The sequence below is a fragment of the Dromiciops gliroides genome, chromosome 6 (assembly GCF_019393635.1).
Source record: "Dromiciops gliroides isolate mDroGli1 chromosome 6, mDroGli1.pri, whole genome shotgun sequence".
NCBI classification, from domain to species: Eukaryota; Metazoa; Chordata; class Mammalia; order Microbiotheria; family Microbiotheriidae; genus Dromiciops; species Dromiciops gliroides.
Window position 1 is genome coordinate 87,360,211 of NC_057866.1, and position 26,592 is coordinate 87,386,802.

General features: G+C 39.1%; 1 protein-coding gene across 2 annotated transcripts in view; it reads right to left on the reverse strand.

Moving 5' to 3' along the window:
• Positions 1–26,592, reverse strand: part of CRMP1 (collapsin response mediator protein 1) — an 83,663-nt gene that overhangs the window by 18,909 nt on the left and 38,162 nt on the right. For both annotated transcript variants that reach the window (XM_043971612.1, XM_043971613.1), the window contains exons 3-5: positions 21,451–21,635; positions 7,829–7,993; positions 1,548–1,609 (exon numbers count right to left, since the gene is read on the reverse strand). In XM_043971612.1, the coding sequence (XP_043827547.1) occupies positions 1,548–1,609; positions 7,829–7,993; positions 21,451–21,635 (412 nt within the window). The remainder of the gene's footprint in view (positions 1–1,547; positions 1,610–7,828; positions 7,994–21,450; positions 21,636–26,592) is intronic.

Below are 26,592 nucleotides of genomic sequence, written 5' to 3' on the forward strand. Positions count from 1 at the left end.
TAAGAATGAGCCTAAACCCAAAATAACAGTCAATATTTTTATAAATAATTTGCAACAAAAAAGTGTGTATTCTTCAGTTCTTTCAGGAAGCATCCTCTTAATAGGACTGTTTCCTCACATCAGATTTCTCTGTTGTAATTTGAATATATGTTGAGAAAGACTTCTATTCTAGGTAGATTTACTAATATATGTATATATACATATATATACACATACACACATATACACATACACACATATACACATACACACATATATACATATACATATATATACATATATATATATACATATATATACATATATATATATATATATGAAATAGCAAACTTACATAGCTATTGCTTTAAGGCTTACATAATGCTTTACACAATTATCTCATTTGAACCTCACAAAAGCCCTGTAAGATAGGTTTCATTATTATCCCACTTTATAGATGAGGAAGTTGAAGTTGAGGGAGATTATGTGATTTGCCCAGGATGACACAAGTAGGATTCAAATCCAGTACTTCCTGACTCCAAGTTCAGTGCTTCAGTGAATGACTACCAGAAGCAACTTGGCCAGGAAAGGATGATGAGTATTATGTACTTGAACCACCTTGTACCTCAGCCTGGGCAGTTCAGATCCACCCAGCAAACCAGGGGAGCATCAAAGATGTCCATGACCATTGGTCAACAAGGGAATAGTCCACCCAATCAGTCCTCTGCCTAAGCAGTGCCATGGTCTCAGGCACTCAGACACTCACTCTGTCTCTCCTACTTTTACCTATGAGGTCATACCCACTCACTAAAACCACTGACTCCTTTCAGTGCCTACCACAAGGCATGGCATATAGCAGGCACTTAAAAATACAAGTTAATAAGGTGGCATCTAGGTGGCACAGTGAATAAAGCCCTGGATTCGGGAGGACCTGGGTTCAAATCTGACCTCAGACACTTGACACTTACTAGCTGTGTGACCCTGAACAAGTCACTTAACCCTCTTTTCCCTACCCAAAAACAAACAAACAAAATGTATGTTAATCGATAGAGTCAGTACTCAACTAGTAACCACTTTATTTATCATAAAAGTAAACTGATTGTATGATAGTATGAATAATGTCTACTGGTGGTGAACAGGACCACCTTGAATTGTATGTTTGCGTGCGTGCTATTTTCTCTGAAACAAGACACTGAACATTTGTGTTGTTCCTGCCTACTTTAATATCTCATAAGTAAAGTTCATAGAGGGTGGGAAAGTAACAGTTTTAAACTACAAGCAAATTCCTCAGTGTAATAAAAACCACACTGAAAAACTTAACTTGTTGACTTGTCTAGGGGTGTATTGGTAAATGCTTACCAACCAATTCTCTGAAAAATTCAAAAGATACTTTTAAGTTTATTCTGAATAATTAACATTTTCTAGATCACTTTGAAAAGTCTAGTCAATCAACATGTTACTTAAATCAAGCCCTGATCTATAATGTTGTCTATTCCCAAGGTATAAATCCTCACACTGAAAATTTCACAATTGACTCTAGAGAGACTGCATGGATAAGGAATGAATACCTGGCTGTCGGACATCTGGTAGAGATCTTTATATGCCATGTAGACTTGGAAAGAATTAACACCTGTTCCAGAAAAAAAAAAGATATATGTGTAGTATCAGTTGATATCCAGCATTAGGGTGGGGGATGTAGGGGGTCTTTTCTTGGATATAAAGAACATAGTGGGAAGTAGAGATGTGGTTAGTTTTAAACTTTTCCAGCAGGTCATGAGGTTTGACTTTGTAGGGTGAGACAGCAAAGATTCATTTAAGAAGTTATGGGCAGAAAACATCCCCAAATGGTTCTGGATAAAGAAAGGGAAGTTTTGAATAATTAATAATAGCACATATTGATATGTCTTACAAACCACTGTACAGATATAGATACAACAATCTATATATGCATATATACACATACACACCCACATTTATATATACACATGTAAATACACACATGTATATACACACATACCAACAACCTTTTGAGGGAAAAAAATTAAAGCTTTATCTCCATTTTACAGATTAGTAAATTGAGGCTCAGAAAGTTAAAGGGCAATGACTAATTAAATGGTGCAGTAAAGGTTAGAATCCAAATGGTAAGGCCAAGTTCAGCATTGTTCCTTCCACCATAGCATGTTACTTCTAGGTGAAAAGACCAACACAGTTCATCATTCTTAGAAAGGGCTTCTTAACCATTTTTGTGTCCTGGATCTGTGGCAGTTTGGAGAAGCCTATGGCGCTCTTCTCAGAATGATATTTTTAAATAATTGAAGGAAACGCCAACCTCATTTAGAGATTGGTGAAAATAAGTATGTATTTTTCCATCCAAATTCAGTAAGAAATAAAAGTAAATTCAGAAAGCATTTGGACAAATGAATGAATGACACAGGCAGAACATAAGTAGAAAGGGAAGCTAAGATAGAAGAGGTGTTCAATAAATAGGTTTGTGGAAAATTGCTAGACCTAATTATTCTTTCTCACAATGCATTCCTTGGGATCTCTGTTGGAACAGATTCCTACATAATTGGGAAAGTTCCTATATTTCCTGCAGCTTATTTTTGTATAGACAAATGTATAGAATTACAATACTTAGGGCCAGAAGGGTTTAGAGATCATCAATAGTCTAATCTTTTCAATTGGGGATTAGAAAACAAAAGTCCAGAGTGATTGGTTTACTTCTGCCTTAATTTCAGAAAGATAAGTAACTGAATAAGAATTTGAACCCAGGTTTCCTGACCACAAATGACATGTTCTTTCTTCTCCCTTTAGCTTTTGTTTTGTTGTTGTTCCTGAGATTCTTTGGTTTGCTTGTGTTTCTAAATCCCAAAAAGAAAACAAAAAGTATTTCTAGTGTACAAGACGGCAGCTAGGTGGCACAGGTGTGGAGTCAGAAAGACTCATCTTCATCTTCTTGAATTCAAATCCAGCCTCAGACACTTATTAGCTGTGTGAATCTGGTTAAGTTACTGAACCCTGATTGCCTCAATTTCCTCATCTATAAAATAAGATGAAGAAGAAAATGGTAGCAGGTTAAGAACCACTAATCTAATTCAACACTTTGACCTGACAGATAGGAAACTGAGGTCCAGAGGCCAAGAGGCATGTCCAAAATCATACAGTGGTAAGTAGCTGAATTGGGGCTTGAACCCAGATTCCCAGCTGATAGCTGCACTCTTCTTTTCCCAGCTCCAGGCCACCTCTCTTCTTGTATATCTGAATAATATTGAGTCCTCCAGGAGACTGTTGACGGTATCATAGCAGAACATCCACAGCATACAGTGGGTTTTACTTACCTAAAAATTCACAAAATGTGTACTTTGAGCAAATTGAACACAATCACCAAGAGTATTATACGAAGAAACCTGGCCCACAAAAGTAACTTGAATGACAGAGGCTGTGAGTTTATAGCTTACTATCATCAGTTATGCTTGAGTTATTGCCAATTCATTTAGGCTGAATTGATTTTCCTCACTAAGCACATGCACCCACTTCAGAGGTTTCCTCCACTCTGGGAATAACCTTCCAAGCTTCTAAATACAGGATTGGTCCTTGGCCAAATGCTCTCAGTTACACGGATTGCTTGTCTCATTTCCTGAATGTCGGCTAGCTCTTAGGTCAACCACTCCTAAAGGGTACTTTCATGTAACGTTTTAAAGGCAGTGCATGCCTCAAGTTCCCTGGAACAAGCCCATGATGGAATAGAAGGCCAAGGCCTAAGGAGGTAAAGAATAGTAGTGTGATACAGTGGGAAGATCACGGGCCTGTCAGTGCAGAAACACAAGTTCATTCTCTGACAATAAGGAAGTGATCTTGAGCAAGTCTCTTATTTCCATGATATTTCATTTCCAGCTCTGAAAGATAAAGGAGGGACAGTTGACCTCTAACCCTTTCTTTAGTTCCTAAAAAATTCTATTATTTGACAATGCAGCAGGAATGACCATAAAGATTTATCGATTGACAGATATCCCTGCTGGGGATAGGGAAATTAAGGAAACGCCTTTAAGTTTATACCCATTTTTATCTGTCCCTAAGGAATTATATTTCATTTGAAATCAATCCAATCTCAAACACGGGTAGAATCCAGAAATGACAGAGATTGAAGCATCCTATCAAAGGGATACAAGAATTACACTTAAGCTGTCTGTAAAAATTATCAGGCTCCAGATCAATTCCTTTGAAACTTTATAAAATTGCTCCTATTCTCTCCAGCTCCCCACCAGAGTTAACCTTTTCTGGTCTAGAATAGAAGCCTAGGGCCAGAGAATGCCAGAGCTGGAAGGGACTTCAAACACCACCTAGACCCATCTGTTCCTAGATAGGAATTTCCTCTACAAATCAATCAATTAACATTTATTGAGTACCTACTATGTACCAAGCACTGTGTTAAGAACTGGGGCTACAAATAGAGGCAAAAAGACAATCCCTACTTTCAAGGAGATTAATACATTTAGTTTTAGGGGGAGAATTTACTACTTCTAAAAGCAAGAAATTCCACTATTAGATCAATTTAATCAGGATGGTTTTTTCCCATTCCTTGGGGAAATATTTTCCTTTCTATATTTACATAGTATGATTTCATGGTGATATCTCAGTATCATTGTTGTCCTTCCTAAAATGCAGTGACAGGAATTGAATCCTATGTTCCCAACATGATCTGACCAGAGCAGGGTCCAGTAGGAATATGACTTCCCATTTTTATTTATTTATTTATTTATTTTGGTGAGGCAATTGGGGTTAAGTGACTTGCTCAGGGTCACACAGCTAGTAAGTGTCAAGTGTCTGAGGCCGAATTTGAACTTAGGTCCTCCTGACTCCAGGGCTGGTGCTCTATCCACTGCGCCACCTAGCTGCCTCCGTGACTTCCCATTTTTAAAAAGGCTTCCATTATCACATCTCATCAATCTCTCCTAGTCTTATTTCCCCTCACAAACTGTTCTTTAACTATTCCTTCATTCTAGATATGTAAACTTGATTTTTTGAGCCCAAGTATGATACTTTATATTTATCGTTATTGAATTTCATATTGTTGGATTTGACTCATTTTTCTAGTCTGTTGAGATCTTTTTGGACAAAGGAATGCAAAAGCATTTACTATGTGCTAAGCACTGTGCTAAACTCTAAGTATATAATCGAAAAACACGCCAGCCCTGCTCCCAAGGAGCTCACACTATAAGTCAGAAAGACTATATCTACATATCTATATGCCTCTATCTATCATGCATCTATCCATCCATCTATCTATCTATCATCTATCTGTCTGTCCATCTATCTATCCCTCTATCTATCATCTATCTATCTATCATCTATGTTTTCATGTATGTATATATGTATGTATAGGCTTAGCCTCAGGGAGTATAGATAGACATAGAAGTATGAAGGGTACAATAGGTCAGATGGCAGCACCTGGGGATCTGAAGGCATAGTAGCAGGGCAGATAGTAAGGCCCAGGGGATCTTGGGATGCAGTTTTAGAGCAGATGGTAAGAAATGTTCATCCTCTATCTTATTTATGGTAAGGATTGTAGATGGTGTCTCCCTGCTCATCTAAGAGGTTTGAGCAGCCATGTCTGTTCCACTGGGCAGGGGTCCTAGAGGGACCTGGCACACTACCACTGAGAATTCGAGAGTGGAGAGTGGAGAGTAGACCACTCCAGATGGAGTGGGACCCTCACCCTAATTCCCTTCAACAGCAGTCAAGATTGAAGGGAGGAGGGTCAGTGAATCCTGACTGTCATTTAATATGCTGGCTAGATCTCTCCATTAAATTTCATTGATAAGTATGACTTCAGGACCTTGTAGTCTACTTGATACCTGACCTGAAAATAAGCTTAGAGACCAAACTAAGACCCAGGGAGTAGAAGGGACTTGCCCAAGGTCATTCGGATAGTAAGCATAAGATCTGGGATTCAGACCCAGGTCAATTACTTCTAATTCAAGTGTGCTTCCCAATAAAACTTAGAACATAGAATGTTGCAGCCAGAAAGGACCAGAGTACACAGAATATCAGAGCTGTGTGGGTCTGTAGAATGTAGGACACAAAATGTTGGAACAGAAGGAGACCTTAGAGGTCATCTCGACCAACAGTGTCCATCTCAAATAGAATTGGATCCAGCACATTAACTTGGAAGGCCACAAACTAACATTATCTATGGTGTGATAGGTGTATACATGGCACAACACACGTGGCGTGATATACATATATGCAATATATGCGCAAATATGCACATACATACATATGCATATATGCATACATATACACACACATGCGTGTGTGTGTGTGTGTGTCTATAGCTAGATGTCACAGCAGATAGAGCATTGGGCCTGGAGTCAGGAAGATTTGGTTTCTTGAATTCAAATCTGTCCTCAGACACTTACTTAGTTATATGACCCTGAGTGAGTCACTTAGCCATGTTTACCTTTGTTTCCTCAACTGTTAAATGAACAGGAGAAGGAAAAAGCAAGTCACTCCAGTATCTTTGCCAAGAAATCATCAAATGGGTTAACAAAGTGTCGGATATGACTTAAATGACTAAACAACAACGATATTTTTATTTTGTTTAACATTCAAATAAGAAAACAGAAAAATGAAGTGACTTTGCCAAGCTCATACAACAAAGAAGAGTCAGGAATAGAATATACAGAGGACTCCCACTTCAGTGCCCCTTTTCACTATAGTAGTCACAGTCCCCTCCCAAAAGAACATTACCCGGGGGTCTTTAATAGACTGATCATCCAAGCAACAAGAGGGAATGCCATCGTCAGAAGTTCTGAGGCCTCAGGGTGACTCAGTATGTTTCTCTGATCTAAGTTACAATCCCTGGCCTCACTGTATTCATTGGCCATCATCCTGATGGACACCCCCCCCTCCCCCCGAGACAGCTTCCCCTAAAGAAATCTGAATACTTTACTATGAACAGATGAAACATGTTCTTTTTGAAGTTCCTGATGGCAACTTCCTGATCAAGTGACCCGTTTTATAAGCAATGACTCACATCTAACCCCATAGTCGATAAGCATGACTTGTTTTGGTCCACAAAAGGCTATGCTGATGTCATAGTTATATGTGTGGATGAATATATACCACAGTTAGGTGGCTCAGTGTATAGAGCACTGAGCCTGGACTCAGAAAATTCTGGGTTCAAATATGGTCTCAGATGATTCCTAGCTGTGTGACCCTGGGCAAGTCACTTTATCTGTGTTTGCTTTAATCTACTGGAAAAGGAAATAGCAAACCACTCCAGGATCTTTGCTGAGACAACTCTGTAGACAATATTGGTGTGCTATGGTCCTTGAGGTCACAAAGAGTTAGACATGACTGAACTACTGAACAATAACAACAAGAGTGCATATATGTGTGCAGATAGATATATATATATGCACATATAAATCCATTCCAGATCTTATAGTCCACTATTTTATATACACACACACACACATATACATACATACATACATATATATGGGCTAAAAGACCTAGAATGGATCTTAGAAGATATCTCATTATTGCTGATTTTACTAACAAGGAAACTGAGGATGAGAGAGGAAAGTGACTCAGCCAAGGTCATACAGGTGGTAAACAGTAGACCCAAGATAGAATCCCAGATGTCCTAACTCATAGGCCATGGCTCTTTCCTGTTTTGTTTCCTCTGTACAAACACAGGGCCTGCCATAGGGGTGGGTATGTTTTAGGTGTTCAAAAAGGACTTTGTAATATGATTGCATCGGCCCCAAGAAATGGAGAAAACTATGGCTGTCTTCTCCAAGCTCACATGAGGAAAATAAACTATCCCTTGTTGATCACTGACCTTTATCCTGCACCAGCATATCCAGCTCTTCTCGGATGCCATCATACCAGCTGGTGATGTCCACATGGAGAGAATAATCACAGCAGGATTTGGTGTCAGCAGCCTCATGCCACTTTTCAAAGGTGGCAAGTAAACTGGCACCAGGCTCAGGGAGGACGTGGTCGACTAGAAGAGAATAAAAAGTACATGGGCAAAGTCAATCCAGGATACAGAGCATGTAGGGTACAGTGGATAGAGCATTGGGTTTGAAATCAGGAAGACTCATCTTTGTGATGAGCTCAAACACTTCCTAACTGTGTGACCCTGGGCAAGTCATTGAACCCTGTTTGCTTCAATTTCCTCATCTGTAAAATGAGCTGGAGAAGGATATAGAAAACCACTTTATTTTCTTTGCCGAGAAATCCCCAAATGGGGTCATGAAGAGTTGGACATAACTGAAACAACCCAGTAACAGCCACAAGATAAAGGGGTCAAAAAATTTCCTCTCCAAAAGACAAAATTGTTCCCTCATGAACAAAATTCTTTTTCTAGCAGCTCTGTCTCCCTAGCCCAAGCTCCCATCTCTTCCTGAATATGTTACTTCAGAAGTTTAATGGTCATTGCCTCAGATGAACTGAGACCTAGAAAAGGCCATAGTTTAAAAAGGCCAAGGTATCTCACATCATCTGGGGCCATCTCCAGTTGTCCTGATCTATATCTTGTCATTGGACACATGGCTGTGGAGGAGAGAGTGAGGCTGGTGACTTTGCACAACCCTTCTTCACTTAAATCCAATTCACGTCAAGTCATGACATCACCTCAATGACAAACAATAACACAGGAGGTAAGTGTTCTACCCAACTCTAATTTTACACACATACACACACACACACACACACACACACACACACACACACCCCTCAATCCATCTTGCACATTACTACATTATTCCATCGTGTCAGTCCCTATACTCAGAAAGGTTCTCCATTATCCATGGTTCTCCATTGACTAGATGATAAAGTCCAAACTCCTCATCAGGCTATTCAAGGTGCTATGCAATATTCCCTACACTTCTATAAAATCTTATCACAAAATATTAGGACTAGAAGGGTCTTTATCAATTATCTAGTATAAACCACCCATTTTATAGAGGAGGAAACTGAACAACTACTCAGTCACATAGTTATTTTATGAGATACCATAAAACATTCTACCTTAATCAGGTCCAACTTATTATTCTCTAGCCATTCCCAATGCCATAATCATACCCATCTTAATGCTGTTATTGCTCCTCCCTCAACCTCTGGTAATTCACTTTCTCAATTCAGCAAATATTTATCAAGTGTCTATTATGTGCAAAGCACAAAGTGAGTCATTGGAAATATAAAGGAAAAAACAAACAAACAACAACCACAAATCCCTGCCCTCAAGTCACTTACATTCTAATAGGGAATACTTGTCTTGTTGTTCAGTCTTGTGTGACTCCTTGAGACCCCATTTGGGGCTTTCTTGGCAAAGATACTGGGGTGGTTTGCTATTTCCTTCTCCAGCTCATTTTACAAATGAGGAAACTGAAGCAAACAGGGTTAAGTGACTTGCCCAGGGTCATATGGCTAGTAAGTGTCTGAAGCCAGATTTGCACTCAGGAAGATGAGCCTTCCTGAATCCAGGCCCAGCACTTTATCCTATATTCCACTTAGCTGCTCACTAGGGAATACTTAATAAACTACTAAGTGGTTTATACATTTATAAGTGGAATATCCTGGGTAGCCTCAGAGAAACAATTTCAGTTTATTGGTAAAGTCACAAACCAGATCTCAAAGAGAATCAGAAAACCCTCCTTGGCCTTAAAGATATCTTTCCAATAAAGGAGGAGAGAAAGGAAGATGATAGAAATAGCCCCGCCAAGGTGTTTTTTTAAATTAAATTTCATTTTTTTAATTAAGACAAAATAAATATATTTCCCCTTTCTTCTACCTTTCATTCATTGGGGAAAAGAAAAGAAAATCCTTGTAACAAATATGCATAGTAAATAAAAATAAAATTTTTATGGTCTTTGAAAAAATCCATGTGTACCTATAATCTTGGGGGTTTGGTTTTTTAAATTATATTCTTGATCTGTATAAATCATTTTAGGGATTAAGCTATAAATTCCCCATAAAAATTATGTGCTTCTACTCCCTTTATGATTAAAGCATGTTTTATTAAACAAATTACCCCTACTAATGCCCCGTTGTGCCAGTGCTTCCAGATCCCAAGCAAGAACTGCCAGCTAAGAAACATACACACACAAACACACACACACACTGTATGTGTGTCTCTGTCTCTATATGTACACATATATGTATATGTATATATGTGTGTATGCCATTCTCTGGCCAGTATTAATACTACAGTGGGATTTTTTTATAATATGGATAAAGAACAGGACAAAAATACTCATATTCACTCAATGTTGTTCAATCATGTCTGATTTTTTGTGACCCCATTAGGGTTTTCATGGCAAAAACACTAGAATAGATTTCCATTTCAGCTCATTTTTGCAGTAGAGGAACTGAGGCAAACAGGGTCAAGTGACTTGCACAGGGTCACACAGTTAGTAAATATCTAAGGTGGGATTAGAACTAATGAAGATGAGTCTTTCTGACTCCAAATCCAGTGCTCTAGCCACTGCACCACCTATCTGCCCTCTTATTCAGCTGGCAATGGTGTACAAAGCTCAACTCAAACGTCTTTCTTTCCATCAAGCATTCCCTAATTCCCCTCCCATCAGAAATGTTCCCTCTCTCTTCAGACACGACTAGATATCTGCTTGTTCTTATTTCATGCATTTTTTCTATTTTTATTTAAGTTTGTTCATTTTATACCTCCCTTAATAGATGATATACTCCTAGAAGGTGGGGACTGTCTTAGTTATTTTTATAATCTACTGTGCCCAGTTCTGGGTATAGCACACTGAATAGTTCAAGCTTTCAATAATATTTTTTGGATTCAATTGAATTCTTTTATAATCCTTACTGCTTTTCAAAGAATACGCAATCAATAAATATTGATCAATTTAGTAGCTCTTTATCTCCTATGAGTATCTCTTTAAGGTTTTATTCCTTTATCTCTGTAATTGCAAACATCTCTTAGCTTTCCCAGAAGGCTGAATGTCTCTTCCAGACACATGATGCACTCCTTTCTCCCTCTCCATCCCCCCCAACTTTATCCCCTGCCCCCACCTTGGAGAATATATAAGATTGAATGTAAATGTCCAAGAAAATCACAGGCACGGGTACTTAGAGGTAGGAGGTAAAAGTGGCAGGACCCAAATTCTCATTATAATAGAGTCTGCTTCTTCGGAAAAGCAGTCAGGCCCCCATACTCACACCCCACCAATTGGCTTCTACAAATGCTGGCGAGAATGGTAGAGGTTTGTCAATGGTAACCTGACCCTTAAGGAGGGATTAACAATGTTTAATAAAAATACATTCTTTTGATGCTTTTATTCTTCCTTTTTAAAGATATTCTCCATTCCTTGTCAGTTTAGTCACATCCAAATCTTCATGACCCCATTTAACATTTTTCTTTTTCTTTCTTTCTTTCTTTCTTTTTTTGAAGGGCAGTGAGGGTTAAGTGACTTTCCCAGGATCACACAGCTAGTAAGTATCAAGTGTCTGAGGTCAGGTTTGAACTCAGGTCCTCCTGAATCCAGGGCCAGTGCTTTATCCACTGTGCCACCTAGCTGCCCCAGAATGGCATTTTTCTTGGCAGAGATCCTGGAGTGGTTTACCATTTCCTTCTCCAGCTCAATTCACTGATAAGCAAACGGAGGCAAATAGGGTAATTTGCCCAGGATCAATCACACAGTTAGTAAGTGTCTGAGTCTGGATTTGGTCTGAGATGGATGAATCTTTGTCCATTTCACTGTTAATAGATATATTCTATTGTTGTAGATAGAGACTACACTAATAAGAATTCATTTAATTTGGACATGCCAGTGGGGAAGATAAGCATTTATATAGTAGCTACTAGGTGCTAGATACTATGCTAAGTGCTCTTTACAGACACCGCCTTGTTTGATCTTCACCAAAAATCTGGGAGGAAGGTGCTACTACTATCCTCACTTTACAATTAAGGAAATTGAGACAAATAGATATTAAGTGACTTGTCCAGTGCTATCACATCTAGTAAGGGTCTGAGGCCTCATATGAACTAAGGACTTCCTGAATCGAGAGCCAGAGTTCCATCCGCTGCACCACCAGCTGCCTGGTAATTCTAGAGTAAAAACAAAACTTTCACTTAATTGGGAATCATAAATGATTGATGAACCAACCTCATTCTACTTCTTAATATTTCATATCTTAGTTTAATCTACATGATATATTTGACAATGATGAAGGGCAATGCCCAATAGGGTAAGATCATAAACTGCTAGAGCAAAAAGGGACATTGAAATTTAAAAAATGAATATTGGCGCCAGAAGAGTTCTTAGAACACACAAAGTCAGAGGTGGAAGGAACCAACCTACATAAAGTTTTCATCTTTTTTCTTATAGCTAAATGGGCAGCAAGTGGCACAGTAGATAGAGCCCTGGGCCTGGAATTAGGAAGACTCATCTTCCTCAGTTCAAATTTGTGTCACTCTGGGCAAGTCACTTAACCCTATTTGCCTCAGTTTCCTCATTTGTCAAATGAGCTGGAGAAGGAAATGGCAAACCGCTCCAGTATCTTTGCCAAGAAAACCCCAAATGGAGTCATGAAATGGAGTTGGACACAACTAAAACAATTGAGCAACAACAATAATAACAAAAAAACTAAGAAAAGGAACTTATCTGATATCACATAGCAAGTTAGGGGCAAAACTCTCTTTTGAACAGTGTTCTATTTATTTATGATTGATTTAATTCAAACTAACATGTTTCTTTACAAATATTATTTAATTCAGGCATTTTATTAAGTCTAATATGTTGATTTATTCCCTCTCTTGGACCATTATTCCAAGTTCATGAGCTTATACTGTATTAACAAGTAATAGATGGGGCGGCTAGGTGGCGCAGTGGATGAAGCACCGGCCCTGGATTCAGGAGTACCTGAGTTCAAATCCGGCCTCAGACACCTGACACTTACTAGCTGTGTGACCCTGGGCAAGTCACTTAACCCCCATTGCCCCGCAAAAACAACAACAAAACAAAAAAACAAGTAATAGAAAGTTTTGACAAAAAAAATACATTTTAAAAATGTTATAGTACATCTAGTTTCTCTTTGGGTAAGAATACAGTCAAAAGACTACCATTTTAATAATAACAAAATAATGTTAACATCCTACATTTATATAGTGCTTAAAAACTTGCAAAGTACTATGCAGATATTATTTCATTTTAACCTCACAAAACTGGGAATTAGCTGCTACCATTGTCTCCATTTTACAGATGAGGAAACTGAGGCAGAGAGTAGTTAAGTGACTTATCCAAGGTCACACAGATAATAAGTATCTGAGCACAGATTTGAATTCAGGTCTTCCTTACTCCAGGCCCAGTGCTCTATCTACTATACAAACTAGTTGCCATTTTCTTTCTTTCTTCCTTCCTTCCTTCCTTCCTTCCTTCCTTCCTTCTTTCCTCCCTCCCTCCCTCCTTCCTTATTTGCCTCCTGTCTTTCCTTCCTTTTACCGACCTTCAACAGCAACATAAAGCTCTCTAGAGACCATTTCTGCCCATATCATCCAAGCCAAAATAAGAAGTCTTCCTGAAGTATAGTGTAGGACTCAGTGGATAGACAGACTATTCATTTCCCTGAAATAATGCAATCAATCAATTAATCAATAAAGGCTAGTGGAGTTGAGATTGACTGCTCTGCAACTCCAGGTTACTGACTGAGAAAGGAGTTACTGTCTCTGTATGTTTCTGTAGTAACAGGAGTTGTGGAAAGGGATGGAGAAAACCCATAGCTGCAGCTACTCATAGGTTAAGGGTTGCTATCTCTTTCCTTTACACTATCAGATCTAATGTGTCTGAAAGTATCAGATGTCACAGTTAAAAGACCATGGCTAATATTCACCTTAAGGAAAGAGCAATCAACACAATCATGTTTCAATTTCCAATTGACTTTCCATGCCTAGTACTGACTGTTGAAATAATTGCTTCAGCTTTAAATAAGGCTCATAAACCTAGGAAAAATGCATTTGCCAAGGCTGATTTCCTCAATGTAAAATAACTGGTGAAATGCAAAAATATCTGTTAGCCTAATTCGAACAAAATCTTTTTGAGTAACAATTACTCTTCAGATCAGAAAGCTCTACAGAAGCAACCACCATGAAATTGTTTCTTGTGCTTTTCTTTCCCCAAACACAAGTTTTGATATACCTTATTTAGTATAAAGAACATGTTTGAATACAATGAAAAAAATTCAGCTGCTTTTTGCTCATTAATACTATAGTAGAATTATTTGGTAATTCTAAAGTCAGAAGACAAAACTAATGTCCACTGTGGAGTAAATCATGTTTTACTGGACTTTTAACTGGAAGAAGTCACATAGAAGAAGAGAAAACATGAATTGTCTTTTGATGATTACATGTGTACAGAAAAGTCCCATGTGAGATTCCTGAAACATTTCTCTTTTATATAAAGTTTTTTAGTAATAAGTGAGACCAACTGTATTCAAATAAGCCAATGGACTTGGAAATCAAGGAGTCTAGCTGCCTCTTTGGTTTGGATCCCCATGAGCCCTAAAATTCCCAGAGATTGAAATTTTCTTTTTCTATCACAGCTCCCCTGACATCTATTTACTGTAACAGCCCCATTTTTCAGGCTTTCCCTGCCACTTTATTTGCTGTGCTGTCTTAGACAAAGTACAGTGTGAAGCAAACATGTGTATGCAAACAGAGATCCACATAGTGATCAACAGTTTCCCTTAAGATGATTAAAAGATAAAAGGAGGCAATTACTCCCTTCACTCTCTTCAATCACACCCTTATTTGGCTGTATGCAAAATAGTCCCAATCCTTTCCCTTGCAGCCTTCCTAACCAACAGGTGGTGACAGCAATGGCTACATCAATATTCATGAGGTACAAGCCAGGCCTTGTTGCTGGAGCTGGTGGGTTGCTATTAGGAAGATTAGCTGAGTAGGCCCATCCCCTTGAAAAAAAGAGGGAGGGAAGCAGGACTAAAGCAGTAATAACTAGGAGGTCTTTCATCTGTCTTGGATATTTTCCCTGACTTCACCCACTTCTTGTAGGGAAAAAAGCCCTGTGCTGGGAGTCCAAGGCTTGTGGATCTTGTTCTACAGTGACTTCATTCCTTGAACTTGGACAATTCATTTCCCTCCTTTGGGGCTAAACATATATTCTGTCAAATCAGAAGATTGGATTTAGATCAGGGGTCATTAACCTGGGGTCCATGGTCAGAGGGTCCATGAACTTGGATGGGGCAAAAAATTACATTTTAATTTTCATTAACTTCTTTTTTTTTTTTGTGGGGCAATGGGGGTTAAGTGACTTGCTCAGGGTCACACAGCTAGTAAGTGTCAAATGTCCAAGGCCAGATTTGAACTCAGGTACTCCTGAATCCAGGGCTGGTGCTTTATCCACTGCACCACCTAGCTGCCCCAATTTTCATTAACTTCTAACTGAAATTTAAGCATTTCCTTCGATTATAAATGGAGGAAACCTAATGTAACTTTGTCACCAATGAAATCACAGATATTTTCATATCACTTTAAAGATATTATTTATGCTGATTACTACTTCAAAATGACCGTTTTTACTAACCCACTACTAGAATGCACACGATTTCCATCTTGAAATCTACATATTGGATTGCAATATAATTGCTTTCCTTTGTAATCCTGTGTACTTTATTTAGTGTACTTACAAATATTCTAAGAAGGGTTCCATGGATTTTCATCATTCTTGCGAAGGGCTTCATGATACCAAAAATGTTTTTAAAAAACCCAAAAACCCTGGATTAGATGATCTCTAAGGTCTCTTCTGATTTTGACATCTGTAACGATTGGAATAACGCCACCTGCTGGATACTTACTGTAGAAGAGTTCTGCCCATGAAGGGAAGGTCTTTGAGGGCAAGACCAGGAGTCAGGAAGTGACGCGGACTAGTGGGAGGAGGAAGGAAGAGACTGGCGCTCAGTCTCGGGCTCTTTCCTCTGGACTCTGGTGGAGAGCAGAGCTAGAAATGTGCTCTCCCTTTAATAGATAGAAATCTAGGCCTTTTTCTTCTCTCTTTACCAAATTCTTATTCTCCTTAATAAATGCTTAAAAGTCTAACTCTTGCTAAAGCTTATAATTTATTGGCGACCACTCATTAGATATTTTAGACAGTTTAGCTAGAATTTTAACCCTTAACAGATAAGAAAAAGGCCTAGATTTCTATCTATTAAAGGGAGAGCACATTTCTAGCTCTGCTCTCCACCAGAGTCCAGAGGAAAGAGCCCGAGACTGAGCGCCAGTCTCTTCCTTCCTCCTCCCACTAGTCCGCGTCACTTCCTGACTCCTGGTCTTGCCCTCAAAGACCTTCCCTTCATGGGCAGAACTCTTCTACAGTAAGTATCCAGCAGGTGGCGTTATTCCAATCGTTACACATCCTATGTCTTGTGTTCTATGCTGCTTTCCATCTCTGTTTCCATAACTTTCTTTTGTTGTTGCTTTTGTTGTTTTGTTTTGTTTTGTTTTGTTTTTGTGGGGCAATGAGGGTTAAGTGACTTGCTCAGTGTCACACATCTAGTAAATGTCAAGCGTCTGAGGCCAAATTTGAACTTAGGTCCTCCTGAATTCAGGGCTGGTGCTTTATCCACTGCGCCACCTAGCTGCCCTGCTTCCATAACTTTCTAATTATAATAGAATGAATCTTCTTTTTCACAGAATCTCTTCTGATTCAAAGCAAAATAATAATGCACCAGACATACAACTTTCAAATCAGCATCAATAGAAATACCCCAGGTTCACATCAAGATGTAATGTCTGAGGGCAGCTAGGTGGCGCAGTGGATAAAGCACAGGCCCTGGATTCAGGAGGAGCTGAGTTCAAATTCAACCTCAGACACTTGACACTTACTAGCTGTTGTGACCTTGGGCAAGTCATTTAATCCTCATTGCCCAGCCAAAAAAAAAAAAAAAAAAGGATATTATGTCTGACACTGGATGAGTGGTAGGGTTCTATATATCTAGAATTTAAATGGAGAAATTAGGCAGTTGATATCTCGTCATGAATTGAGCATAACTCATATCAGAAAACCTGGATTCTAGTCAGCTTCCCTTCCTTACTAACTTCGTGAAGGTGGGTAAGTCACTCAATTTCCTCTTCTTGAAGCAGAAAATAGAAACACAGACACTAGTGACCTCACAGAATCACAGTAAGGCTCAAACTGAAAAGCATGATATAAATATAAGCTCTCCTATTTGTGACTATCATTTGTATTATTATTCAAAGGCACATGTGTAGGGGCAGGCTAAAGGTGGTGCATTTTGATGGGCATCAGAATGTCCTGATTCCCCTCCCAGGCACTCAATATTTCTGATTAGTGTTTTCCTTTTGCCCATGAGGTACCTTCTGAAGACAGGCATTTTAACTAGAATAGTGTTGGATTTCCTGGGGATACTAGCACATACCCAAGTATGTCACACTAGGGGGCAGTATGTTAGGTATAATGATGGTTTTATTAGGCAGATTTTTAAAAGCCTCAAGTTCCTAACAATTCTGTCCTTGGAAGTTTAATTATGAAACATGAATAGATTATAATTATGCTCCTAATTAGTGAATATCCTCTAACTATGCACAAATCCTAGATCTGTCCTGTACCCTCCTGTCATAAACAAAGGAAGACCAGAAAATGCAAAAAAAAAAAAAGCAAGCAAACAAACAAAAACAAACAGGGTTTGCCACTGATGTTTATTACTTAGAAATAGGTACCAGTTACTCCTATCTAAACTACAGCCAGGAGCATTGGGAAAGACTCTCATCAGCCATATTTTTCCCTCAGTGTTCCAGCCATCTGTGTAAGAAATTCCAATATACCTTTAGCTTTCACCTGGGTTTGAGGGAAGCACATGGCCACTGCAGCCACAGTCTAATGGTTTCTCCATGTTTGGGAAAAGCCCTGCCATCTTCTTCCTCTCTGTGAATGCTTCTCTTTCCTCCTTGTCCAAGGTGGGCGGGCGGAAGGGGAGAGGGGGGAAGAGATAGGAATCTGCCCTCCAGTCCTGAGTTTGCCTTCAGACTCTCAGGGTCTTTAGCACTTTGCGCGCCCCCCCACCCAAGGCATCCAGTCCACATCTTGCCATAACAACTGTTACACAATGAAAGTGTTACCCAATTAATCAGTTACTACTTATGGTCACCCAGCTGAGATCAGGAACCCAAAGGGAATGATTGTGGGAAGGTCTGAAGCAGGGGAGGATAGAGAGGGAAGCAAACTGAAACAAAGGGAAGAGGAAACAAACCAATTTTGCTCGCTTTAAAATGTTCTATTGGGCTAGGTCTGATTTTTTACATATATTTGCATGTATATTTAGACAATTTATTTTTTAAGTGGGTAAGTCATTTAACTTTCTAGCTCTATATCCTTTTACTCTTTTTTTAAAAAAATATATTTCTAGGGGCAGCTAGGTGGTGCAGTGGATAAAGCACCGGCCCTGGATTCAGGAGTACCTGAGTTCAAATCTGGCCTCAAACACTTCACAGTTACTAGCTGTGTGACCCTGGGCAAGTCACTTAACCCCCATTGCCCCCCCCAAAATAAAATAAAATAAAATATAGTTCTAACATTCTATGTTCCCTGACCTAAGTTTATCTCCAACTTTAACATTCTAGGTTCAATGTCCTAATGTTCAAGCTCTAAGGCTTTGTAGTCTATAGGTCACCACATTCTCACTCTATGAGACTTTGATTAAATCATAGCCTAAGGCATCTTTCTTCCAGGAAATCCCATTATAGTATTCATTTAACATTATACAAATTGGTTATTACTTTTGATAGCCCTCTGAGACTACTCTGTATTATCTCCAGTTACCTGATGTGAGGCCCTGGAGGAGGGTTAATCCTTGAATTATATAAACCATAAGTCTGGAAGTTAGGAATGGTCTGAGATCTGGTAGTAGCATTCCAGAAAATGTAGGGGTTTGCCAGGGTAAAATTAATGTGCCCCAGAATGGCAGAAAGGGAGAATCAATCCCTGGAAGAGACATAAGGCACAACATTGGGTTGCCCCTTTGAAGATCTCTTCAATTGTGTGTCCACTAGAGTATCTCAGGATGAATAGGAGACTCACAGTAGATCCCAGCCATTCCACCAATGTGTTTAAGCTAGCCAGCTGATCGCTAATTCCTTCTCCCAAAGTTGACCAATAGCATTTTACCAATCACAGGTTCCTGAAGAATTAGGGTGACCTGTTTTTTGGTTTTTGTTTTTTGGTTTCTTGGTTTTGTTTTTGTTTTTTTAAGAAAGACTTGGACATGAAGAAACAGGAAAGACCTCCCCACAATATAAAGCCTTATGGAATGACAAGATAGGGCTCTGTAATATATCAAATTACCCCTAAGTGCACCCAGACAAAAGGACAAAGCTATATTATGTGCTTTTGATGCAGTGGCTTCTAGCCTATCACCATTCGTCAGTGACAGTTAATCAAGGTAGAACGCTGAACCGACCCAGGCCCACAGTGGAAGAACTGACAATTGAGGCAAAAGAAGAGACCTAGAATTACAAGGCTAAGAAGAAAGGACTTCCTTGGAGCAATGAGAGGGTATAAACCCCGGAAAAATTATCTCTTCTTCGAGTCTCCCCAACAGAGAGGTCCAACCAAATCTACATACATCTTCAATGAGGAGATCTGGACAGATGAAAATGAAGGGCAATGGACGAAGAAGGAGCTAAACAGTGTGGGGCTCCATAGGAAGTGAATAGGAACAGAAAATAAAGCGTGAGAACCAAAAATATTGAGAATAAAAGGTTGGCCACAAGCCCAGACCCCCAGCATATAAATCAGCAGTTAGATTCATAAAAAAAAATTAAAAAGATGGAGAAATGAACCAAAAAAAAAAGCAAAAGGGAATAGAACACAATGAATAATGTCAATGATGGATAGTAACCTGAAAACTCTTAATGAAAATAAATAGCAAGACAATAAATTCTATAGTACATCTAGAAATAATAGAATAATGATAAGAAATTCTGAATATTGTTCAGAAAAGGAAAGTTACATAATAAAAATTACAAGAATAAGGAGGATGGAAACTAAACCAGAATTTGGGGCAGAGAACGGAGTACTAAAAGAAGAAATTAAGAGAAACTGGAATTCACAATTATTTAACTGGGGCATCGAGGTAGCACAGTGGAGGGAGTGCTGTGCCTGGATACAGGATGACTTGAATTTAAAATCAGCCTCAAACACTTACTAGCTATGTGAAACTGGGCAAATCACTTAACCCTGTTTACCTCAGTTTCCTCATCTGTAAAATGAGCTAGAGAAGGAAATGGCAAACCACTCCAGTATCTTTGCCAAGGAAACCCTAAATGGGGTCACGAAGAGTTGGATACAACTGAAAAACTGAACAATAAGAGTTCACAATGTAGAAAACAAAAAGCTAAATCATCCAAAACAAGAGCTCTGAGAAAAAGAATGACATATTTAGAATGCAAGAATATAGATGTGGAGCAAAATTTCACAGGACGTACAAAAATGGCAATAACACTGTAGAAATGCATGAGTTCTGTACAATCAGACTGAATCACTTTGAATATAAAATGCGCAGATTTGATTTGAGTCATAAGCCTCCCCCCAAATGATAAATTTTGTTTTGTTTTGTTTTTTTGGTGAGGCAATTGGAGTTAAGTGACTTGCCCAGGGTCACACAGCCAGTAAGTGTTAAGTGTCTGAGGCCGGATTTGAACTCAGGTCCTCCTGACTCCAGGGCCGGTGCTCTATCCACTGCTCCATCTAGCTGCCCCCAAATAATAAATTATAAAACATGGAGCAGGGAAAATATAGGAAAGTAATACAAAAAAAAAAAAACATTGCATACAGAGGATAAAGAACACCTTGATAGCATCCATAGATTCCAAGTAGATTAAAAATCCTAAATTTAAATTACCTACAAATGTCACAGTTAAACTCCAGAATTTCCTTAGAAGACAGGTATGTGATATTTATGTATATCTATACATATATACCTATATACATGTACATGTGTACACATATGTGTGTGCAAAAGAAAAGGTTTTCAATTTGCTAGGAAAAGTATTTTGAATAACCCAGAATTATTCCTAATTTATAAGGAATAATAAAAAATGGAATGGAATGTTCCAGAAAGCAACAGAGATTTGAGTTGCACCCTCAAATAACATATCCTGCAAAGGTAAAAGTAATCATCAAAAATAAAAGATGAAGTTTCAACAAAATAAACCTGAGGTGAAATATGAAAGCAGGACTTTTTTTAATGCATCGTTGTACTCCTCCCACCTGCTGCTGCCAACCATGCTAACACACTGTATTCTACATGATAGCTGCCCGGGAAATATTTGTGTGTGGTAGTAAAGAGGATAATTGATCAAAAGTGATCCTGATTCCTCTACTACACACCCTAATTATATTGCTCAGGGATAGGGAACCTTCACAGACCCAGCCACCCAAGGGATGATTCATCCGTACTTACTGATCATGGTAGTGCCACCTGCCAGTGCTGCTTTGGTGCCTTGGTAGAAGTCATCAACAGAGGTCATTCCATGGTAGGGCTTCTGTAAGTAGGTGTTAACATCAATTCCTCCAGGGATAACCATCCGCCCATTGGCCTCAATAGTTTTCACTCCACCAGGAACTATTAAGTTTTCTCCTATTTGTCTAAAGGGCAAATAATAAAGATTATCTGAGAATCCTGAGGGTAAAAATCAATAACAAAGCTTTAAGGGGCAGCTAGGTGGCCCAGTGGATAATGCACTGGCCTTGGATTCAGGAAGACCTGAGTTCAAATCCAGCCTCAGACACTTGACACTAGTCAAGACCCTGGGCAAGTCACTTAACCCTCATTGCCCTAAAAAAAAACCCAAAACAAATAATAAAGCTTTAAATAGCATTAACTGGAAAATGTCTCCATCATTTGAAGGAACCCAAAGAAATACCACTGAATATTCTCAGAATTTAAGGCACTTTACATATATTCAATATCTTCTGTGATATAAATTCATAGACTCAAAGACCTTAAAGATGAAGGGTACTTTTTTATCAGCTAGTTCAACCCCCAAAATAGTGCAGAGTGAAGATCACTCTTCTAATCCCAGCTGTTATTTACATACAATAAGTGAGACGTTGAGAAAGTCACAATTAATTTGGGCTTCGATTTCTTCTCTTATAAAATAATTGATTTGGACAATTTTTCTTCTAGTTTTGTAACTTATCATCCAGGATACTGTGGACCAAAAAGGAGATATAATATCCTAGTCACTGGTGGTGTTATTCTCACTTAACAGTCTCAGTAACTGAGACAGAATGTGTTGGAGAGGGGTATCTATAATTAAGAAAGTGTGGGGGCATCTAGGTAGTGCAGTGGATAAAGCACCAGCCCTTGATTTAGGAGGACCTGAGTTCAAACCCGACCTCAGACATTTGACACTTAGTAGCTGTGTGACCCTGGGCAAGTCACTTAACTCTCATTGTCCCCGAAAAGAAAGAAAGAAACAAAGAAGAAAAAAGGTGTGGAGTCAGAGAATAGAGGGAGCTCATTGATTCTACATTCCAGTCAAACTAGGTTACCTATTCCTTAATTTCTTTTTTTTTTTAATGATCTCTTTTTTGTGGGTTTTTTTTTGGGGGGGGGCAGGGCAATGAGGGTTAAGTGACTTGCCCACTGTTACACAGCTAGTTAAGTGTCAAGTGTCTGAGGCCGGATTTGAACTCAGGGAATCCTAAATCCAGGGTGGGTGCTTTATCCACTGAGCCACCTAGCTGCCCCCTATTCCTTAATTTCTACACTCTACCTCCCACCTCTGCATTTGCACAAACCACTCATATTTCTAGACTGCATGTTTTCGTCATCTTCTCCTCTTAAAATTCTTGACTTCCCTCAAGTTTCATCTCAAAAGCCACTTTCCCTGTGAATCTTTCCTTGATCCACCATTGGTAATGCTGTCCCCCTAAATTACTTGTATTATACTTGTTTTACACTTATTAATATGCATATTATAGCCCAGCTTAATCCATTACCTTGCACATAGTAGGTGCTGAACAAATGTTTATTGGATTAGATTCACCTGCCTGGTGGAATGTAAGCCCCTTGAAGGCAGTGACTATTCCATTTTTGATTTTGTCTTAGTATCCCCAGTACTTGGACAGAGTAAACAATGAATACATTTTTGTTAAATTAAATGAATTGAGAACAAAAACAAGAGTAAATGGTTTAGCCTTGGCAAGAGCGGTTACTTTGTAATAGATAGAGCTCTGGGCTGGAGTCAGGAAGACCTGAGTTCAAATCTAGTCCCAGACACTTACTAGTTGTATAATCCTGGGGAAGTCACTTAACCTCTTCCTTAGTTTCCTCAACTATAAAATAAGGATAATAACATAGTACCTTTATGACAGGGTTGTTGTGAAGACCAAATGAGATAACATTTGTAACATGCTTAGTACAGTGCCTGGAATATAGTAGGCACTTAATATGTGTTTATCCTTTTCCCTACCCAGAGACTCGATTAGAGGATAAAATAGATGAAGATATGGGGCATTAGGTGGTGCAATGGATAAAGCGCCAGCCCTGGATTCAGGAGGACCTGAGTTCAAATCCGGCCTCAGACACTTGACATTTACTAGCTGTGTGACCTTGGGCAAGACACTTAACCCTCATTGCCCCGTCCCCCAAAATAGATGAAGATAAAGAGAATCTTCTGACGTGTGTCAGGGAGACGCAGAAGCTCACAGTGATTGGTCTCAATAAATTAGATGGGTAATTTGCTGAGGAAGAAGGATGCAGAATGGAGTTTGATGTAGAGAGAAGAAGGTTTGCAACAATCATTGGGAGGTGGTGACAAGTCCCTCAGAGAAGAATACAAGGATCACTTCAGCAGTGAAGATCCAAATGAGATTAGATTGCATGAAACTGTAGAACATACACAAAATTTTGTGACTTTTCTTCAACAGTTATTCATCAGCCCTGGAGTGGGATTTGGGAAGGCAAATGTTGGGGGTAACTCAGAGTTGAGGACAAGCAGAGCACAAATGGGCAAAAGGTAAGACTATTCTTGTAATTATCTTGCCTGCCTTCCTCTCCTTCACAACTTCTTTCATAGCCAATGATTGCCAAGTCCTATCAATTCTATAAAATCTCCCACATCGGATCCCTTCCCTCCACTCACATGACAACCACTCCCCTATCAGTTCCTCATCACCTTGCACCTAGACAAGGACACTTGCTGCCTAATTGGTCTTCTTCTCTTCAGTTCTATGTGCTCTCCAATCTCTCCTACACATATCTGCCAAAATAACCTTCCTAAATCACGTTTTTCACCTTTGCATGTCTTTGCATAGGCTATACCCTGGTCTTGACATGTCCTTCCTCACCTCTGCCTCTTAGAATCCTTAGTTTCTTTTCAGGTTTATCTGAGCCTTGAGAATCCTTACCCAGTAACTGTTGTTTCCTTCCTCCTCACCATTATCTTGTATTTAACTGTGGAAATTGTATCCCCCAGAAGAACATAAACTCCCTTAAGGAAGGGACTCTTTTAATGGTCTTGTCTCATCATCTCTTGTGCCTAGCCCAGTACCTCACACATGGTAGGGGCCTGATCAATGTTGGCTGAACTGATGTGAACACCTGCTTCGCGTTTCTGTAGAGTAGTGAAAACAAGGGTAAAAGAGAGGCAATAAACTTGATGACCTGAAAGACCAGGGCTGTTAGGGATCATCAACATGAATTTTAAAGTGACTGAGAATAGCAGCAAGAATTGGGATGGAGAATAAGATTGCAAGTGAAGGTTTGAACTCAATGAAAAAAGAGTGAATGATGGAGAGGTTAGTAAGCAATAGCAACAAGGATCTAAATAGCATGAAGTCAAAGGGGAATACATAAAATATAGCTTCCCTATTCTTTTTGCCCAGTAGATAGTGCCAGTTTTAGACAGCACAGCTTGATGGCAAGAGAAAGAGGTGAGAATCACGACATATGGGTTTTATGCATTCCAAGGTACTCATCTTCTCCACTTTTCCAACAAGGATTGTCACATGTTTTTTCTTCCTAACAAGAGCCATGTGGGAAAGAAATACATAAGCTGGCAAGGTACAGATTAAATTTCTTCAAAGGAAGACGCTATAGCCATTACCTTGCTCTGAATCTCAGTTTGCTCATATGTGAAATGGGAATAATACCAACCCTATTTATATCATAGCATTGTTATGAGGATAAAATGAGCTAATGAATGTGAATTATAACCATGAAGTGCTAGATCAAAATAAGGTCTTATTGTTTTTTCTTATTATTATTCCATATTCCAGGAATAGGGCAGCTAGGTGGTGCAGTGGATAAAGCACTGGCCCTGGATTCAGGAGGACCTCAGTTCAAATCCGGCCTCAGACACTTGACACTTACTAGCTGTGTGACCCTGGGCAAGTCACTTAACCCTCACTGCCCCACAAATTAAAAAAAAAGTTATGGTGAAGTAGACATTTGGGGCAGCTAGGTGGCACAGTGGATTAGAGCACCAGCTGTAGATTCAGGAGGACCTGAGTTCAAAGCCGGCCTCAGACACTTAACACTTACTAGCTGTGTGACCCTGAGCAAGTCACTTAACCCCAATTGCTTCACCAAAAACAACAACAACAACATATTCCAGGAATATATATTCCCCAGTGCAAAGAAGGAAGTAAGCAGCATTGGTATAGTGGATAATGGAGGGGGCTTGAGGGTGAAAGAACTGGGCTTGAGTCCTGGTGTTGACAATAAAAAGTGTTTGACCTTGAGCAAATCACAGTCTCTCAGAACATTGTTTTATTTATTCACTAAATGGGAACAATAATATTCCTATCACCTACCTCACAGGGATGCTTTAAGGAAACTGCTTTGTCAAACCATTTAGCTTAACCATAAAGGGTTCTATAAATAGGAATTACTACTACTACTACTGCTGCTGCTGCTGCTGCTGCTGCTGCTGCTGCTGCTGCTGCTACTACTACTACTACTACTACTACTACTACTACTACTACTACTACTACTACTACTACACTACTACCACCATCACCACTATTGATCTCTCAGTACTTAAACAGCCATTCATTTTTTTAATCAACCCAGGCACTGTGCATACCCTTTGACCCAGTAATACCACTACTAGGTCTGTATCCCAAAGAGTTAATAAAAAAGGGAAAAGGACCCACATGTACAAAAATATTTATAGCAGCTCTCTTTGTGGTGGCAAAGAATTAGAAATCAAAGGAATGTCTATCAATTGGGGAATGGCTGAACAAGTTGTGGTGTATGAATGTAATGGAATACTATTGTGCTGTAAGAAATGATGAGCAGGCAGATTTCAGAAAAACCTGGAAAGATTTAAGTGGACTGATGCTGGCTGAAGTGAGAAAAACTAGGAGAACATTGTACACAGTAACAGCAACATTGTGTGATGATCAACTATGATAGAGTTGGCTCTTCTCAGTAGTGCAATGATCCAAGACAATTCCAAAGAACTCATGATAGAAAATGTTCTCCACATCCAGAAAAAAAGAACTGTGGATCCTGAATGCAGATTGACCCATATTGTTTCTACTATTTTGTTTATTGTTTTGTTTTTTACATTTTTCCCTTTTGTTCTGATAC